Below are 20,834 nucleotides of genomic sequence, written 5' to 3' on the forward strand. Positions count from 1 at the left end.
GGCCTCTCTGGCATTGGGGGGGGGGGTCCTGCTGGGGGTCGGCCGGTCTTGGGCGCCTGGGCCCTCGGGGGCCGCATGCTCGGCTCATGCTGGGGATGTTGGCCTGCCGGGGGGGTGGGCTGCTCATTGCCTCTGGCTCTCCGGTCACTTGCCCTTTGTCTGTGGGCGCTCTGTCTGGGGCCTCCATTCTTCGTCCTCTGGGGTGTTCGCGCGGTGGCCGTCGGAGCGTGTGGCCTCAGGTCTCCTGAGTTCCTAATGGGCTGTGGATGGTCCGGGTCCCCCGGGTCCTTCCCTATCTGTCTCTGGACCACGGGGGCATGGTTGCGGCTTCTTGCCCTCATTGCTGAGCACATTCCATGACACATGACACGTGAACGCGTATACACACATATACACATTGCTGCAAACAGTAGAATTGTGTGTGGTGGGTGGGTGTATATGTATAGAGGCATATGTATAGATATGTAAACATGTGTATGTATGTAGCAGCAAATAGTAGAATTATGTCTGGGTGTATATATGTATATGTATATGTGAATATATATATATGTATGTATATCTGTATAATTGTTTTTTTTCCCCTCTTTTTTTATTTACTTACTTATTTATCTATTTATTTTTATTTAGTTGTCTGTTTATTTACTTATTTTATTTGTTTTTTCTCTTTTTTTATTTATTTATTTATTTATTTTTTCCTATTTATTTATTTACTTACTTAATTATCATTATTATGATTTATAATTATTATCTTTTTTTTTTCTCTCTCCTCCCTTCTTCTCTTTCTTTCCTGTCCTCTTTTTTATTGCCTGTCAGGCCTGGCCAAACAAATAAAATGCAAACTTTAACAAGAATAGGCTTTAGTAACCTATAGAGCTTTTTCTTGTGAAAACAAATATGTTTGGTACATCAGTACATTCGGATTACCATTCCGATTGCAAAAATGGCCAGACATGACAGGTTAAAAAAAAAAAAAAAAAAAAGACAAACCTGGGAAGAATGGGAAAGAGAAAGAAATCAATTTGAATGACTTATGATTCAGTGAAGAAAAAAGAGAAGAGAAGCCAGAATTAAGGAGCACGCAGATCTTTCTTCCTCTACACAGGCCAGGGCCTACTGGCAGGCAGAGTTTAGGAATTAAAGAATAGCGTAGCTGGTTTTCAGTGAAGTCCCTGTACTCACTTTATAATAAGCCGTATTATTTAATAAGCCTGGGATTTTAAGGGGTTAAGTGAACTAAATGGTGAATTCAGCACAGCTGTCAGGAAAGACAGAAATCAGTACTGCAACATCTGTAAAGATACAGAAAAGGAATTGCTGTTTAGAAGATATGGGAGAAGAAAACTTCATTTCAGTCCTGTGTTAAAAGTTACTCTAAGAGATGTTCATGGACAAATCATAAGAGATGATACAAAAATCAGAAAAGATTGAAGGAACACACAGAATATGATAAAAAAAAAAACACTTGTTGATTTCAAGGTTCTGAAGAAGGTTCAGTTACAGTACTGATGAGATTATGCTGAATCTGGAAAACGGCTCAATGGAGTTCAGTTTATGTCCTAATAGTAAAGAAATCAAACAAGAGTGTGTGAAGTATTGCAGTGTCCCTGATATCAGACACATGCCAGTGAAGTTGTGCTTTAGATTATTTAGTGGAGACTGGAACCTTACATCGAATGAGAACTGCCAAGCCACGTGCGAGCAGGAAAAGCAGAGGAACAAGAGATATTACTGTGGACTTGCGCTGGATCATTGAAAACGCCTAGGAATTCAAAAGGAAGTTAACATGATCGACTACAGCAAAGCCTTCAGTTGTATAGACCATGTTTACTATGCAGTGTCCTCAGAAAAAGGAGAATACCAGAGCATTTCAAGGTTCTAATGGTATCTCCACTAATCATCAAGCCAAAAATGGACAGACTGATTTCACATTGGCAGAGGAGGAGACAAAGCTGCATAATTTCACCATAACTGTTCAACTCATATGCTGAACCTATATGTAATGAGAGAAGCTATACACACATGCGCACACACACACACACACACACACACACACACACTGGAAACTTTATTAGGTACACTCGCTTGGTAACACAAATAGCTAATCAGCCAATCACACGGCCTCAACTCACTGCATTTAGGCATGTAGAGGTGGTCAAGACGACTTGCTGAAGTGCAGGCCGAGCATCAGAACGGGGAAGAAAGGGGATTTAAGGGTCTTTGAACGTGGCGTGGTTGTTGGTGCCAGACGGGCTGGTCTGAGTATTTCAGAAACTGCTGATCTGCTGGGATTTTCACGCTCAACCATCTCTAGGGTTTACAGAGAACGGTCCGGAAAAAAGGAAACATCCAGTGAGCGGTCAGTTGTGTGGATGAAAATGCCTTGTTGATGTGAGAGGTCAGAGGAGAATGGGCAGACTGGTTCCAGATGATAGAAAGGCAATAGGAACTCAAATAACCAACCAGAATCTCTGAGGAACGTTTCCAACACCTTGTTGAAAGTCTGCCATGAAGAATTAAGACAGTCCTGAAGGCAAAAGGGGGTCCAACTTTTAACTAGCTTTACCTAATTTTACTACACTTTACCTAATAAAGTGGCCGGTGAGTGTATTTGTGTTAAATCTGTATCAAGCAGACATCACAGCACTAGGTGCTGCTGTAGGGAGTTGAATGGGTTCATTCTTTTCCACAAGTGACCTCAGTCTTTAAAAGTCCTGTTCAAAATTCTCAAGATGTCTTTCTTGAGTCGTGATTGTTGCAGGTGTGCAAGAAGCGTTGAATGCCAGGTGTGTGTGTTCTGTGTAAAACAGTGGGTCAGCTTTAGGTTCTCTCCTGTTTATTACAGTGGTATTTGTCTTTAGTGTCTCTGGGTGGTCTCTTAATGTTTCTGCTGTGTATTTCTTCTTTTTGCTCTCAGTGTTGGTTTCTCCTGGGTGTGGACCTGCTGAGGAGCAGAAGCTCTGTCCACTGTGCTGCTTCAGCAGTGTATCCATCTGTAACTGATAGAGGTTCTAGCTGTATCACAAGGGTGCTCCCTGTGCTGATTGAGGTCTAGCAGAGCTGAAAACGTTTAAAAAGCTTCTCCAAATGATTCACAGAGGAAGCACAAAGGAAGTTCACCCCTTTGTCAGTCAGTCTCGTGTGTTGGGTTCCTCTGTCTCTGTTCTGTCTCCCAGATTTTGTCCTGGTCTTTTCTCATTCCTCCCCTGTTGAGCAGTTTCTGTTGTTTTTATGTAAATGTTCTGTCTGAGGTGCAGGTCCAGGTTGATAGTTGGATCTTGTTAGATCAGTGTTTTTCTTTTTCTGCTGGTCTGTAGGTCTTTACAGTTGGTCTAAATATCACTGATATGTTTATGTTGATTATGAATATTGTTTGTTGCTGTCCATTTCCAAAATATCAACAAAAATGTTTAAAGAGCTCATATTCTTCACTGCTGGTGTTGCTGTTGAGAATTTAAAGTTCTAAGTGCTCAGCATTGTTTCCTGTTTCATCTCACATTCAGTCTCAGTCTTGCACTTTATCTCTCAACAAACTGCATCACCCTAATATTATAAAAGCCTGTTATCATCGTCAATGTGGGTCGTTATTCAGTGTCATTAGTTTTCCTCTGATCAGCCAGGTGAAGCACCAGGTGAGCCAATGACCGTGAGGACTGTACAGCTGCTTCTCTTTGATATATTGTCTCATCATCTTTATCAGGCTTCAGAAATCCAGAGCAGAGTTCCACAAGCCCAGCTGTCTGTCAGAGAAGAGCAGCAGCTCCATGTTTAAGCCTCCTGATTTGAGTACTGGAGGAACTGGCACTGACCCGTGTTCAGTGTATAGAACTAAAGCACTGGATTATGTTTCACTGTTTACTACACCAGATAAGAGAGATGTTCAGAGAAAAGTTTGTCCTGATTTATGAATAATTTCTGTCACATTGACCTTCATTTTTTACTTTATTTCCATTTAGGTGGAGGAGGAATGATCGAGATGATGCCCTGCAAAGAATCATAGAGAGACACAAAAGCAGCATGAAGAAAAAGTATGAATGCTTATTTGAGGGAATCAAAACACAAGAGAACGAAACCCTCCTGAACAGGATTTACACACAGCTCTACATCGTGGAGGGAAAGAGTGAAAGAGTGAATGAAGAACATGAGGTTCTACAGATTGAGAAAACTTTCAGGAAAATACAAGACACTACAATCAGCTACTTGGACATCTTTAAACCTGTAGAAGATCCTAAAGGAGAAATGGAAGAACAGAGCATTAGAGGTGTGATGGCTAATACTGCCAGAGAAAAAGAAAGAAGAGAAGATGAAGAACCAAAACAGCTCCGAACTGTCCTGACTAAAGGCATCGCTGGCATTGGGAAAACTGTCACTGTGCAGAAGTTCATTCTGGACTGGGCTGAAGGAAAAGACAATCAGGATGTTGACTTCATGTTTGTGCTTCCGTTCCGGGAGCTGAATCTGATTAAAGATGACCAGTTCAGTCTTCGTAAACTTCTATCTGATTTCCATCCTGAGCTTAAAGATCTGGACCCAAAAAAATATGATTCCTACAAAGTTGTGTTTATCTTTGATGGACTGGATGAAAGCAGAATTCCACTGAGCTTTTCACAGTGTGAGAAAATATCTGACATAACAATGACCTCATCAGTGGGGATGTTGATGACCAACCTCATCAGAGGAGATCTGCTTCCCTCTGCTCACATCTGGATAACCACTCGACCAGCAGCAGCCAGTCAGATCCCTCCTCAGTACATCAACCGTGTGACAGAAATTCAGGGATTCAATGACCCACAGAAGGAGGAATACTTCAGGAAGAGAATCAGTGACCAAGACCAAGCTAAGAGAATCATCTCACACATCAAGAAAGCAAGGAGCCTCCACATCATGTGCCACATTCCAGTCTTCTGCTGGATCTCAGCCACTGTTCTTCAGCAGATGATAAACCAGAGTAAAACAGAAATGCCCAAAACTCTGACTGAGATGTACACACACTTCCTGCTGACTCAGATCAATATGAAGAATGAGAAGCATGAGCGAAACGTTAAGAGCGATCCAGTGAAACTTCTGGAGTCCAACAGAGAGATGATTCTGAAACTGGCTAAACTGGCTTTCAAACAGCTGATGAAGGGCAATGTGATGTTCTATGAAGAGGACCTGAGAGAGTGCGGCATTGATGTCAATGAGGCCTCAGTGTACTCTGGGATATGCACTGAGATCTTTAAGGAGGAATCTGTGGTTTGCCAGAGGAAGGTCTACTGCTTTGTGCATCTGAGCTTTCAGGAGTTCCTGGCTGCCTTCTATATGATTTACTTTTACATGAAGAACAACATGGAGGAATTGTGGTTTTTTTTGCAATATGATGGCAGTAGTGACAGTTTATTGAAGGAGCTATTGAGAGGAGCAGTACGTAAAGCCTTAGAGAGTGAGAATGGGCACCTGGATTTTTTCCTCCGTTTTCTGCTGGGCATCTCACTGGAGTCCAATCAGAAACTCTTACAGGGTCTATTGATGCACACAGAGAGCAGCTCAGAGAGCATCAGCGAAACAGTACAACACATCAAACAGCTAATAAAAACAAAGGATCTTCCTACTGAGAGATCCATCAACCTGTTCCTCTGCCTGACTGAAGTGAATGACCAGTCTTTCTCCAGAGAGATTCAGGAGTTTCTAAAATCACAGAAAAACACAGGAACCAAACTCTCTGCTGCTCACTGCTCAGCAATAGCTTACATGCTGCAGTTCTCAGACGAGGTTCTGGATGAGCTGGGCCCAAAGAGGTTCAACACATCAGTGGAGGGTTACAGGAGACTGGTTCCAGCTGTGAGCATCTGCAGAAAGGCTCTGTAAGTGATGAATGAATGAATGAATGAATGGAAATGAATATCTTCTATTAATGTTTGAATTTTGGTGGCTGATAAAGAACAAGTGACCACATAGCAGGTTTTGGTTATATAGTAAATACATTTAGGAGTCTTAAAGTAAAAAACAAGCATAAGGTGATGATTTTTTTTACTTGAACCTTTAAGTGAAGAATAAGCCAATTACAATATAATGAAACATCACTTTTAAAAACAGGGAAAATCTAACATTTCAATCAGAAATTAAGTTGCGGTCTTAAATCTAACAGATAAACTAAATAGAAAAAATCAATAAGGTTGTGGTTTTTACTTTCAGCACAAGAACAATAAGATCAATTAAAAAATACAGTATGGTAAACAGAAAGCTTTGCCTAATAGAACACAGTGATATTAATGAGAAGCTCCACCAATATGGAAAAAATACATGGAAATATATTTATATATGTAAAAATACAGTCCAGTCTCTAATATGTAATTCAGAATATATTTACCATATTAGCTAAATAGATTTTAAATGACATTTATTTAAAGTACAGACAGAAATGAACCGTACAGAAGTAAATGTGTGTAAATGTGTTTATTCAGTACATTTGAAAATAGACGCAGTTCCTGTCCAAAGGACTTCACTGTTCAGATCCCTTAGAAATGAATTTCTATTCTAGTATCTTCATTTCAATTATTAGCAAATAAACCTTTAACAGGGCAAAAGTGTTGTAGGTAGTGATGCTCTGTGAAAACGCAGTTCATTTATTTGATATTTAGTTTATTTGAAATATATTTTGTGTGTGCTGTAAATTACTGTATACATACAACCATTAATACAAAATACAGTGTAAAACACAGAAGTCAGTACCGTTCATTCAGGTGGTGTGTATTTTATTATATTTATTAGCTTTGTTTAAAACTATGATCAATTGCAAATGAAAAAATAATTACAAATCCAAATAAATGCAGTTTAAAATATATTTATCACCCATTTTTAGCCAGTTTCATTCATTGCAAAAATACATTTGTTTAATATATATTTTTTCATATGAGCACTAAGAAATACAAATAGAACCCTTTGCAGAACAAAGGAAAGTAGGTAGATAGATGTAGTAGGTAGTAGGTGTACACACAGCACTGTACAGTAACCATAAACGGGTGTAGACATATAACAAGAATAAATAAACTAGATCGTATCTGCAGGCAGATATACAAATAGAGAGAACAAAATTCCACAGTCTGTGATAATATCTATAACCTGAGATGAGAGATTCAGTGCAATAATGACTGTACAAAAATTTACAGATGACAGCGTATAATGACCACAGAATGAATAAATAAATATGTGCATATATTGTACGTAAAGAAGTGTCTAATGTCCAGATGTGCCAGTAAGGTATGCAGAAAGTGCTCTATGTGCAGCGCGCTGTCTAAATGTTGTGCAGGTGAATAGATAAACACAAGATGAACATGAGATTCAGATTCAGTACCCCCCCTTCTCTGCTGGTCCCCCTGGGAAGAGTTGAAGAGCCTGATGGCTCTGGGGACAAAGGATCTCCTGAATCTGTGGGTTGAGCAGCTCTGTGACAGCAACCTGCCACTAAACCTGCTCCTCCTGTCCATGATGATGGTGTGCAGTGGGTGGCCATCATCCTCCATAATGGAGAGCAGTTTGTGTAATGTTCTTGCCTCAGCCACCTTGACCACAGAGTCCAGTTCCACAGCGACCACTGACCCTGCTCGCCTGACCAGTTTGACCAGTCGCATCTCGTCTTTCTTTTCCATGCTTCCGCCCCATCACACCACAGCATAGAAAAGACAGCTGGCAACCATAGTCTGACAGAACATCTGCAGATGCTTCCTGCAGATGTTAAAGGACCTCGGCCTCCTCAGGAAGTAGAGCCTGCTTTGACGCTTCCTGAACAGGATGTCTGTGTTGGCTGACCAGTCCAACCCATCATCCAGGTGCAGTCCGAGTTACCTGTAGGTCATTATCCTCTGCACTTCAACCCCATCAGTAGAGACTGGCTGTGTGGGTGGCCTAACCCTGTGAAAGTCCACTACCATCTCCTTGGTCTTGGCAGTGTTCAGAAGCGCATATATATATAGATCAGCTCAGCTGCCTTGATGTGTGAAGAGGGGGTATAGGGGGTCGTGATATCTGTGCCGTCAGCATCTGGGAGGGTGGCATGAATATCAGTAGGAGCAGATGAGGTGTTGATGTCCAGGCAGACAGAGACTGAAGTGCCAGGAGCTGAGAAGAGGGAGGGTGTGGAGGTGACTGCTGGACATGCAGGCGCTGTGGATATCTGAACAGGGCAGTCAAACCGGTTGTAGAAGATGTTGAACTCATTGGCTCTCTTTGCGCCACCGTCTAACGCACTGTCCATCCTCTGCTTTCAGCCTGTAATGGTCTTCATACCATTCCATACCTCCCTCATGTTATTCTCCCTTAACTTCTGCTCCACCTTCACCCTTTAAGACTCCTTGGCCTCTCGCAAGTGGACTTTGTGGGCTCCCTCTGTACGTTCCTAAGCTCCTCCTGGTTGTTGTCTTTAAAGGCTTTCTTCGTATTATTCAGCAGGCCTTTGACATCACGGGTTATCCAGGGCTTGTTTTTAGCAAAGCAGTGTACAGTTTTCACAGGAACAACAATGTCCATGCAAAAGTTCACGTAGTCCGTCATGCAGTGTGTAATCCCCTCAATATCCTCTCCGTATGGCTCCTGCAGTACACTCCATTCTGTGGACTCGAAACAATCCCTGAGAGCCGCTTCGGCTCCAGGAGACCATTTCCTGAAGGAGCGTGTGGTTACAGGCTCTCTCTGGACACGGGGTTTGTACTGAGGCTGCAGGTAGACCAGGTTATGGTCAGACTTTCCCAGAGGGGGCAGGGGTGTGGCAATGTATGCATCCTTCACATTGGCATAAAGGAGGACATTTGTCCTGTTCTTCCTGTTGGGGCAGTCTACATACTGGTAAAAAGAAGTGAGCATTGAGTCCAGTGTAATGTGGTTAAAATCACCAGAGATGGCGATGAAGGCCTCAGGCTGCTGGGTCTGTAGTCACATGCTGCGTCACATGCCGTCTCAGCGTCCGCACGAGGGGGAACGTAAACACAAACAGCAATGGCGTGTGACATCTCCCTAGGGACATAATAGGGACAAAGACTCACTGCCATCAGTGGGTTGCACCATCTGATGTTAACAAAAAGCACAAGTCCTCCACCTTTGCTTTTGCTGCTCAGTTTAGTGTCCCTGTCCGCTCTCACAGTAGTGAAGCCGTGAATGTCCATGTTAGCATCAGTTAGCCACGTTTCCGTGAGACATAGAAGACTACATTCCTGGTATAATGCTGACTACAAACCAGTGTTGCTAGTTCGTCTGTCTTGTTCACCAGAGAGTTCACATTCCCCATCACCACCAAAGGAATAGATGGTTTGTACAGCGTTTCTCCATGCGCTTAGCCTTTAGCTTAGTGCCAGCTCTGCACCCCCGATAAGTCCTCCGCAGCTCCCCCGGAATGGGGTGTGTTGTGCCAGCACGACCCTTTGTTCCCAGCGCTAGCAGCTCTTCCCGGGTGTAAACTAAGTTAATTCTACCCATATGCATGAAAATAGGCTCCAGTTAATTCTACCCATATGCATGAAAATAGGCTCCATGTCCTTCATACAAACAAAATTGTCACTAAAAAGTAATATACACAAACAGAAGAAGAGAAAAAGTAAGAAAAATGTGCAAAAACACTACACAAAACATGGAGCTACTGGTAAGGCTGCCACCCACAGTGGCGCCGGAAGTAAGAAAGAGTATCACTTTCCATGTGACTTCATTACATAATTCTTGTAAGACTTGATTTCACTCTCTGTGTTCTGACTGTGGGATGTTTCCTCTTCCTTTGCAGTCTAACAGGCTGTAATCTTGAAATGAGCCACTGTGAAACCATCTGCTCGGCTCTGACGTCTGCAGACTCCTCCCTGCAAGAGCTGGACCTCAGTAATAATAACCTGCAGGACTCAGTGGAGCTGCTCTCTGTTGGACTGACCAGCTCAAACTGTAAACTCCAGATATTGAGGTTCATTTTCTCATTTATTTTTTGTCATTTTAAGATTCTACTGTATCTCTTTCTCTGACCATCCAGTGAGCTGCATACAGGTTAAATTCATGTTGTTTAAACTCCTTAAGTCATAAGTATGTATTTCCTTCTTTCTCTGTTTGCAGACTATCTGGCTGCAGTCTTGGAGAAGCTGCTTGTGAAAATCTGAAATCAGCTCTACTATCAGAAAACTCCTCCCTGAAAGAGCTGGACCTCAGTAATAATGACCTGCAGGACTCAGGAGTGGAGCAGCTCTGTGCTGGACTGATGAGCTCACACTGTAAACTTCAGATACTCAGGTCAGTTTTTATGAATGAGAGAGGGGGGGTGGAGAGGGAGGGAGAGAGGGGGTGGAGAGGGAGGGAGGGAGGGAGAGAGGGGGGGTGGAGAGGGGGGTGGAAAGTGAGGGAGAGAGGGGGGGTGGAGAGGGAGGGAGAGAGGGGGGTGGAAAGTGAGGGAGAGAGGGAGGGAGAGAGGGGGGGTGGAGAGGGAGGGAGAGAGGGGGGTGGAGAGGGAGGGAGAGAGAGGAGGGGGAGAGAGAGGGGTTTAATGACTGTAAAGTCCTTTAGTAGATCTTCAGGGTTTTCCGCTGTGTGTTCAGGAACGCCGGAGAAGACGATGTTGTCTCTCATACTGCCTGTCTGTAAGTCCAAGACTGCCTCTTTCATTAGTTTGCTGTCTGTGATGACGGCCGGTATTTGGGCAGTGAGTTCTGTGACGGTCAGCTGTGCTGCTTTGTTTTCTTTAGTTAGAGTCAGGATTTGTTCCTGGCTGAACTCTAAACTTTTACGGATTGCTTGGAATTCTGTGTGGAGTATTTAAACCACGGCTAGTCTCGCGTCTAGTGCTGAGAGTTCACTGTTAATGGACAGCAGGACAGGACTGACCCCTGAGCTGCAGGCTGGTGAAGCTGGGTCCTCTGTGTCTCCCGGTGAGCTGGGTGGTCGGGGTCTCTTACTGGTGGGTGTTTGGAGTTGTTTTATCTTCTTTTTTGTCCGTGTTCCTGATGATGATGTTGTAGTAGTGGTGGTTGATGTTTTGCTCGAGGGATTCCAGGACGACAAGTTGATCCTAGTAAAAGTTTTACTCTTGGAACCTTTTTTAGGAGCTGGCATTGTGAAGCGGATTAGAAAGTGTATGTGCGTGTGTGTGCCTGTGTGTGTGTGTGTGTGTGTGCCTGTGTGTGTGTGTGTGTATTTTAAACAAATAAATTATTTTTATCCTGGTATACATGAAATTCTAAATGTAAAAATCTAATTCTAACATTTAAAATTATGTTTTTATTTGTAAGAATTGGGTTTTAGCGTAACCAAATTCAGTTCACACTATTAAGAGTTTATAACTAATCCCAATGCATTTTACAGGAAGGAGCATTTTGAATTAAAATGAATTCAGTTTTTATATGTATTAATTGAACTGTCTACAGTTAAAACAAAGGAATTTAAATGATTTCATAATTATTATAACATCAATTTTTTCAGAGGTATATAGTTGATGAGCCACACCATGAAGGTATGGGAAAGAGTTGTTGAAGCAAGGCTAAGGCGAGAGGTCCAGATCAGTGAGCAGCAGTTTGGTTTCAGTACCACATATGCAATTTTTGCGTTGAGAGTGCTGGTAGAGAAGTACAGAGAAGGTCAGAAGGAGCTACATTGTGTCTTTGTGGATCTAGAGAAGGCAGATGATGGGGTGCCAAGACAGGAACTGTGGTACTGTATGAGGAAGTCAGGTGTAGCTGAAAAGTATATTAGGGTGGTGCAGGACATGTATGAGGATAGTGAGACAGTGGTGAGGCGTGCAGTTGTAGTGACTAATGGTTTCAAGGTGAAGGTCGGGTTACATCAGGGATCAGCTTTGAGCTCCTTCTTGTTTTCAATGGTGATGGACAGGTTGACAGATGAGGTCAGGCAGGAGGCTCCATGGACCATGATGTTTGCAGATGACATTGTAATCTGTGATGAGAGTAGAGAGCAGGTGGAAGAGAATCTGGAGAGGTGGAGGTTTGCACTGGAGAGGAGAGGAATGAAGGTCAGTAGAGACAAGACGGAATACATGTGTGTGAATGAGAGGGAGGCAGGTGGAACGGTGAAGATGCAAGGAGTAGAGGTCTTAAAGGTGGATGACTTCAAATATCTTGGGTCAACCATCCAGAGCAATGGACAATGCAGAAAAGAGGTGAAGAAGAGGGTGCAGGCAGGATGGAGTGGGTGGAGACGGATGTCAGGGCTGATGTGTGACAGAAGGAGAGCAGCAAGAGTGAAAGGGAAGGTCTACAAGACAGTAGTGCGTCATGCTATGATGTATGGTTTGGAGACTGTGGCTCTGTCTAAAAGACAGGAGGCTGAGCTGGAGGTGGCGGAGATGAAGATGCTGAGATTTTCGTTGGGAGTGACAAGGCTGGACAAGATTAGAAATGAGCAGATCAGAGGGACAGTGAAGGTGGAGCAGTTTGGAGATAAAGCCAGAGAGGCCAGGTTGAGATGGTTTGGACATGTGTTGAGGAGGAATAGTGGATATATTGGTCAAAGAATTTTGGAGATGGAGCTGCCGGGTAGAAGGAGAAGAGGTAGACCTCAGAGAAGATTTATGGATGTAGTGAAGGTGGACATTTAGATGGTGGGTGTAAAAGTAGAGGAGGCAGTGGATAGGGCAAGATGGAGGCAGATGAACCAGTGTGACAACCCTTAAAGGGAGCAGCGGAAATAAGAAGAAGAAGAAGATTACATCGGTTTTTTCATCCTCAAAATGAATTTTTATAATTATAATTTAAATATTCAAATGTAATTTTACATGTTGGAGAATATGTTGTTATTTGTGTTGTTTGAACTCCTTTGAACTCTCCTTTTGTTTTTAGCTCCTTTGTAAATTTGTCCTTTCTCTGTGTAATAAGAATTGTTTCCTTCATCCTCTACTTGCAGACTGTCTGGCTGCAGTCTTGGAGAAGCTGCTTGTGAAAATCTGAAATCAGCTCTATCAGAAAACTCCTCCCTGAAAGAGCTGGACCTCAGTAATAATGACCTGCAGGACTCAGGAGTGGAGCAGCTCTGTGCTGGACTGAAGAGCAGGTCAGTTTTCTGTGTGTCAGTTTCTGAATGATAAATGCTGTACAGTGGAAAAGATTGGTCAAAATGATGGATAAAAATCTCATGATGAAAAGAAAAAAAAAAGTTTAGCCTTAGAAAAGAAAAACACTCAGCATTTTTTAAAAACAAACAATTGTTGGTGTTCCATTATTGGAATTCCTGCATTTAGTACTTTCTTCAATCTTCATTGCCGAAACATCAGCATGTAGCTTTCTCTTATTACACTAAATGAGAGTGGAGGACACAGAGCAGGGAATCAGAGAAGAAAACACAGAACTCAGCACAGAATGTTTCTCACCCCTGAGGTTTTCAGCAGGTGACTTTGGTGTCTTGACAGAATCTCGACTAGTCATGGTCTTGGACTTGACAAAGGTTCTTAACTACAGGTCTAGCTGCTGTGTATGAGTGATTTGGAAAAATATACAACATTAATGAACTGTTACATTAGCAAGTTCATAGATGGTGTGATATTCTTCAAGACCATCACCACATAGGCTAAATAAAAGCTGTGGATGACTGCAGAGGAACGTGTTGCTGACAACCCAGAATGCTGACTTTAGGTCAGATGATAAAGCAGCTCTTAGCACAGGAAGAGACCAATCTGTCCTGGGGTTTCAGAGAGGCAAGGAGCAACAATGCACAGAGAATCCCAGGACATTTTCATGCTGACCAGCTTGAAGACGTCTTTCTCTAGGCAGTTGACCTGGAGTGCTTCAAAGGAACAATCATCCTGGATGTGACAAAAGAAATTGATCCAGTCATCAATCATCATGAATTGCATCAGTCATCATGAAATAACGCACTCACACACACACACACACATATTCCAAGCCGCTTCTCTCTCAGGGTCATGGGGGGGTGCTGGAGCCTATCTCTCCCAGGGCTGTGTGGTCAGTTGCCTGTTAGCCACACTGCAGACTCATGACTGTGCAGCAAACATGGGTCAAATCACATTGCCGAGTTAGTTAATGATGCTGCAGTAGCAGGTCTCATTAGTAACAATGACAAATCAGCATTCAGAGAGGAGGTAGAGGGAGTTGTAAACAATCTATTGTTGATTGTTGATGAGGCAAAAGAGGTTTGCTGACTTCAGGCAGAACAGAGGAACTATAGAGAGGGTCAACAGCTTCAAGTTTGTTGGTGTGTGAATCACCAATGACCTCCCCAAGACCCTCAATACCACCTGTCTAGACCAGACATCAAGACAACAAGCAGCTTTAGAGCTGTTACTGAACTGGGACATTAAACATAAAGATCTTCCTTTACTGGACAGGATTGTTTACTGTACCTTACTGTATCAGTGGATGTATCATATAGTGTACGTATCACTCTGCGTATCACTACTGCTCCAGTCAAGCTTTCCAAGTTACGGTGGAAAGGCCACACATGGACAAAAACATTAAAAATAAAAAACAAAAAAAATCTCATGTACATAAGTATTCACAGTTTTTGCCATGACACTCCAAACTGAGCTCAGTACATCCTGTTTCCACTGATCATCCTTCAGTTGTTTTGACAACTTGATTGGAGTCCACCTGTGGCAAATCCAGTTGATTGGACATGATATGGAAAAGCACACACCTGTCTATATATGGTCCCATAGTTGACTGGACATGTCAGAGCACAAACCAAGTCATGAAGTCCAAGCAGTTGTTTGTAGACCTCAGAGACAGGATTGTAAGAACAACGTGTTGTACTGGAACTGTGTATCTGAATACTGTCGCTGTTTATTATACTGAATAATAACGTTTACTAATATCCTCTTTAATATCCAGTCCTAACTGCCTATTTGACTAAATCATATGTACAGTTTTACACTATTTTCATGTTGAAAGGTTCATGTTGGTTTTTCAGGTGTTGTTTTATGCTGTGGGTAACTGATAATAAACACATTAGTCTATGAAGGAATGTTTAAATGAGTGAATGTTTGATCACCTTATGCATATGCAGCAGCTTCTACATCTCCAGAGGCCAGCGGTGTGTGAAGAACAAGTAACATTTAGTTAGAGTTTGTTTGGGAGTGTGAAGGGAAGGAATGCGAGAGAGGTGCACACGGGAAATCTACAGTGCATTTGTGCTGATTTGGCTCTTGAATGTAAGGAAATTCAAAAATTTCTCTTCTTCTGCAACATGAATCTCATTACTTCAGAATAGAGTCACGATACAGCTGGTTTCCTATGTAAAGTTTGTCCACTATAATGTTTGCTCGTCGCCCTTCTCCTCTGTGCTGTTTCATTATAGGGATGAGTTTTCTTCTTCGATCATTTATTTCCTTGGGAAACTGATCGTTCATGCTGCAGCGTGTTCCTTTTAGTTCTTTGCCTCTGCTTTTGACTAGTTACTCAAACCTTGCTATTATTGGTCTTGTGGAGGATTTGTTTTTAGTACCGAGTCTGTGAACCTGGTGGACTGTAATTGTGTACACGGGGTCAGAAGGGAGCTTGAGAGCGGATTTCATTAAGTTTTTTATTTTTCCTTCAGGGTCATTGGCGTTCTCCTGCTCTATTCCAGTGAATATGAGTTTATCCCGCATGCTGCGACACCGAATGTCAACAGTTTATTTCAGACTCTTGTTTTCCTTTAGGACTGTGTCCATTCGTCCTGATAGTGACTGTACAGTTGAGTGTAGGATGGCGTTTTCATTTCTGATTGTGTCAATTTCAGCTTGACTATATTCGAGGCTTTTCCGCAGATCTTGCAGCTCCTTGTGCATTGACTCGAGTAACGACAGTGTGCTATTGATGGAATGTAGCAAACTCACCTCGACCGGTGCTGTGGTCAGATCGTTGGTGCTGTGCTCAGATCGTCGGTGTTGTGGTCAGATCGTTGGTGCTGTGGTCAGATCGTTGGTGCTGTGCTCAGATCGTTGGTGCTGTGGTCAGATCGTCTGTGTTGTGGTCAGATCGTTGGTGCTGTGCTCAGATCATCGGTGTTGTGGTCAGATCATTGGTGCTGTGGTCAGATCGTCGGTGTTGTGGTCAGATCGTTGGTGCTGTGCTCAGATCGTCGGTGTTCTGGTCAGATCGTTGGTGCTGTGCTCAGATCGTTGGTGCTGTGGTCAGATCGTCGGTGTTGTGGTCAGATCGTTGGTGCTGTGCTCAGATCGTCGGTGTTGTGGTCAGATCGTTGGTGTTGTGGTCAGATCGTCGGTGCTGTGCTCAGATCGTCGGTGTTGTGGTCAGATCGTCGGTGCTGTGGTCAGATCGTTGGTGCTGTGCTCAGATCGTTGGTGCTGTGCTCAGATCGTCGGTGTTGTGGTCAGATCGTTGGTGCTGTGCTCAGATCGTTGGTGCTGTGGTCAGATCGTCGGTGTTGTGGTCAGATCGTTGGTGCTGTGCTCAGATCGTCGGTGTTGTGGTCAGATTGTTGGTGTTGTGGTCAGATCGTCGATCATCTAAATCTGCGGATTTGCAAAAACCGTATATTCCAAGAAACAGTTGTCCAAAAACTGTTTGAGATTCTCCAGTTTTTACTGGATTATTTTACTGTAACTTACTTTGTCAGTTGTTTATGTCATATAGTAAATGTATCAATATATGTATCTCTATACGTATTTCTACAGCTCCAATCCAGTTAAGCACACGTTTAATAAAAGTTTAGGTAAAAACAGGAAAGTCTCTCAGATCTCTGCACTCATTCTTCCAAGTCCTCACAAGTCCTCTCTTTAGTGTCCCACAGAACTCTTAGAATCTCTCTACACTTCTGACGAATGTGTATTTGTGGATTTTTTGTGGTGCTCTCTATTTTATTGACACACTACGCATTGCTTTTTATTGTGATATGTGCTTTTCTGTCACTGAACTTTTGATTTGAAATCTTCATTTCTGTATTCCAGTTTGGTTAATTCTCATTCTATGCCAACTCACCACAGATTTCTCCAGAAAGCCAGTAAAAAACATCCTAAATTTAATATATTGCCTCAGTATCTCGTTACCAGGCCTCAGAAATCCAGAACAGAGTCTAGAGCAGTGCGTACATCTGAGTATGTATGTTGGTGATCAGTGACCAAACAGTAGATTTTTACTGTTACAGTTTACACTTCACACCAGCCATCAATGTGAAATCATTTTACAGCTCCATCTGTTCATCTCCATGATTGAGTGATGTTGGTATCTGAGACACACACATTGAGGATGGACACATGGAGGTTGACTTTGGAGAAGCTGAAGATGAATTATACGTAGAAGATCAATGTCTGCTTTAAAGCAAGCACACGTTTTTATGTGATTCACAGACACTGAACTGTCCTCGTCTTCTCGTCTGGCTTTACACTAATATAGTTATTAAATTATTTTATGCGCATAGTAAATTTATTGATTTATGTTATTTGGGTTGTTCCTTGTGTGTTTTTCTATGTGATTTCAGTCTTTTAGCCTCCTAATATTCTGAACTCCTTAAAATGAAGAGTTAAAATAAAGAAATAAATGGCTGTTTCTACACCTTGGCTGGTAACTATCATAGTAAAGACCCATGGCTGAAGATTAGTCCCACTATAGCTGTGTAGTCTCTCCATCTTTCTCTTCAGCCCAGCTCATTTCTCCTCTCCATCACTCACGCTTTCACTCAGATTGTCACGTACTCTGCAGTTAAATGACTTTATATGAAAAAGGCTTTAAATCAGTTCATCTTCTGCTGACTCGTGAGTATTTAAACACTGTTGTTATCATATTTGTAGCTGATGAACTTTGGCTTTATTCTAACACAGAAAAAACCAAGCGCTCAATTTCTCTGTTACTGAATGGTGTCTTAGCTCTGGTGATATTAGCTCGGCTCAGAGTGAGCTTTTTCACGATAGCCAGTACACAGCACTTCTCAGACTCCCGTATGTGCCTTCTCCATGCTTGTGATGTTTCAAGTTTATTTTGCAAGATAAATTGTCAAGAAGGTTCTTCCTGAGGACACAAGCCCGTTCACACCCAGTGTCTTTGCTTGAATGTCAATCACAAAGTTTGGTGAAATGACCAAAATGCACATCTCTGAGATGTCCAGCCAGGCTGACGTTAGTTTTATAGTTTTCTTCTGTGACACTGTGAATTTGTACTGGCAGCTCTGAGTCTCTCAGAGTCCTGACAGAGCTTCACATTCAAGTCTCCAGCCATCTCCTTCACTGTCTCTCTCTCCATTTGTCTCCTTCACTCTGTCTCCCGCTGACTCCTTCACTCTCTCTCACTCTTTCCTACTTTCCCACTGTCTCCTTCCTTCTTCCTCACTCTCTGCTGTCACAATCCTTTTCTCTGGGTCTCTTGGCACAACTTTCACTTTGTCTTGCTCTCCCATTGTCACCTGGACTCTTTCTGTATAGTGCTGGAGGGCGGAGCTCGGGCTCTTTCTGTATAGTGCTGGAGGGTGGAGCTCTGACTCTTTCTGTATAGTGCTGGAGGGAGGAGCTCTGACTCTTTCTGTATAGTGCTGGAGGGCAGAGCTCTGACTCTATCTGTATAGTGCTGGAGGGCAGAGCTCTGACTCTTTCTGTATAGTGCTGAAGGGCAGAGCTCTGACTCTTTCTGTATAGTGCTGGAGGGCGGATCTCTGGCTCTTTCTGTATAGTGCTGGAGGGCGGAGCTCTGACTCTTTCTGTATAGTGCTGGAGGGCGTAGCTCTGACTCTTTCTGTATAGTGCTGGAGGGCGGATCTCTGGCTCTTTCTGTATAGTGCTGGAGGGCGGAGCTCTGACTCTTTCTGTATAGTGCTGAAGGGCAGAGCTCTGACTCTTTCTGTATAGTGCTGGAGGGCGGAGCTCTGACTCTTTCTGTATAGTGCTGGAGGGCGGAGCTCTGGCTCTTTCTGTATAGTGCTGGAGGGCGGAGCTCTGACTCTTTCTGTATAGTGCTGGAGGGAGGAGCTCTGACTCTTTCTGTATAGTGCTGGAGGGCGGAGCTCTGGCTCTTTCTGTATAGTGCTGAAGGGCAGAGCTCTGACTCTTTCTGTATAGTGCTGGAGGGCGGATCTCTGACTCTTTCTGTATAGTTCTGGAGGGCGGAGCTCTGGCTCTTTCTGTATAGTGCTGGAGGGCGGAGCTCTGACTCTTTCTGTATAGTGCTGGAGGGCGGAGCTCTGACTCTTTCTGTATAGTGCTGGAGGGCGGAGCTCTGGCTCTTTCTGTATAGTACTGGAGGGCGGAGCTCTGTCTCTTTCTGTATAGTACTGGAGGGCGGAGCTCTGGCTCTTTCTGTATAGTACTGGAGGGCGGAGCTCTGGCTCTTTCTGTATAGTACTGGAGGGCGGAGCTCTGGCTCTTTCTGTATAGTGCTGGAGGGCGGAGCTCTGGCTCTTTCTGTATAGTACTGGAGGGCGGAGCTCTGTCTCTTTCTGTATAGTGCTGGAGGGCGGAGCTCTGACTCTTTCTGTATAGTGCTGGAGGGCGGAGCTCTGGCTCTTTCTGTATAGTGCTGAAGGGCGGAGCTCTGGCTCTTTCTGTATATTGCTGGATGGCTGAGCTCTGACTCTTTCTGTATAGTGCTGGAGGGGGGAGCTCTGACTCTTTCTGTATAGTGCTGGAGGACAGAGCTCTGGCTCTTTCTGTATAGTGCTGGAGGGCGGAGCTCTTACTCTTTCTGTATAGTGGTGGAGGGCGGAGCTCTGACTCTTTCTGTATAGTGCTGGAGGGCGGAGCTCTGGCTCTTTCTGTATAGTGCTGAAGGGCAGAGCTCTGACTCTTTCTGTATAGTGCTGGAGGGCGGATCTCTGACTCTTTCTGTATAGTTCTGGAGGGCGGAGCTCTGGCTCTTTCTGTATAGTGCTGGAGGGCGGAGCTCTGACTCTTTCTGTATAGTGCTGGAGGGCGGAGCTCTGACTCTTTCTGTATAGTGCTGGAGGGCGGAGCTCTGACTCTTTCTGTATAGTGGTGGAGGGCGGAGCTCTGACTCTTTCTGTATAGTGCTGGAGGGCGGAGCTCTGACTCTTTCTGTATAGTGCTGGAGGACAGAGCTCTGGCTCTTTCTGTATAGTGCTGGAGGGAGAAGCTCTGACTCTTTCTGTATAGTGCTGGAGGACAGAGCTCTGGCTCTTTCTGTATAGTGCTGGAGGGAGAAGCTCTGACTCTTTCTGTATAGTGGTGGAGGGCGGAGCTCTGACTCTTTCTATATAGTGCTGGAGGACAGAGCTCTGGCTCTTTCTGTATAGTGCTGGAGGGGGGAGCTCTGACTCTTTCTGTATAGTGCTGGAGGATGGAGCTCTGACTCTTTCTGTATAGTGCTGGAGGGCGGAGCTCTGGCTCTTTCTGTATAGTGCTGGAGGGCGGAGCTCTGACTCTTTCTGTATAGTGCTGGAGGGCGGAGCTCTGGCTCTTTCTGTATTGTGCTGGAGGGCGGAGCTCTGGCTCTTTCTGTATAGTGCTGAAGGGCGGAGCTCTGGCTCTTTCTGTATAGTGCTGGAGGGCGGAGCTCTGACTCTTTCTGTATAGTGCTGGAGGGCGGAGCTCTGGCTCTTTCTGTATTGTGCTGGAGGGCGGAGCTCTGGCTCTTTCTGTATAGTGCTGAAGGGCGGAGCTCTGACTCTTTCTGTATAGTGCTGGAGGGCGGATCTCTGACTCTTTCTGTATAGTTCTGGAGGGCGGAGCTCTGGCTCTTTCTGTATAGTGCTGGAGGGCGGAGCTCTGACTCTTTCTGTATAGTGCTGGAGGGCGGAGCTCTGACTCTTTCTGTATAGTGCTGGAGGGCGGAGCTCTGGCTCTTTCTGTATAGTACTGGAGGGCGGAGCTCTGTCTCTTTCTGTATAGTACTGGAGGGCGGAGCTCTGGCTCTTTCTGTATAGTACTGGAGGGCGGAGCTCTGGCTCTTTCTGTATAGTACTGGAGGGCGGAGCTCTGGCTCTTTCTG

The 20,834-nt window shown here is 43.9% G+C and overlaps 1 protein-coding gene across 8 annotated transcripts in view; it reads left to right on the forward strand.

Moving 5' to 3' along the window:
• LOC108411889 overlaps nt 1–20,834 on the forward strand; it is a 65,262-nt gene that overhangs the window by 7,562 nt on the left and 36,866 nt on the right. For 7 of the 8 annotated variants that reach the window (XM_037543657.1, XM_037543661.1, XM_037543663.1 and 4 more), the window contains 4 exons: nt 3,954–5,840; nt 9,743–9,913; nt 10,060–10,233; nt 12,853–12,999. In XM_037543657.1, the coding sequence (XP_037399554.1) occupies nt 3,954–5,840; nt 9,743–9,913; nt 10,060–10,233; nt 12,853–12,999 (2,379 nt within the window). The remainder of the gene's footprint in view (nt 1–3,953; nt 5,841–9,742; nt 9,914–10,059; nt 10,234–12,852; nt 13,000–20,834) is intronic. The other variant, XM_037543662.1, reaches the window with a different exon arrangement.

This window comes from Pygocentrus nattereri, chromosome 12 (assembly GCF_015220715.1).
Source record: "Pygocentrus nattereri isolate fPygNat1 chromosome 12, fPygNat1.pri, whole genome shotgun sequence".
NCBI lineage: Eukaryota > Metazoa > Chordata > Actinopteri > Characiformes > Serrasalmidae > Pygocentrus > Pygocentrus nattereri.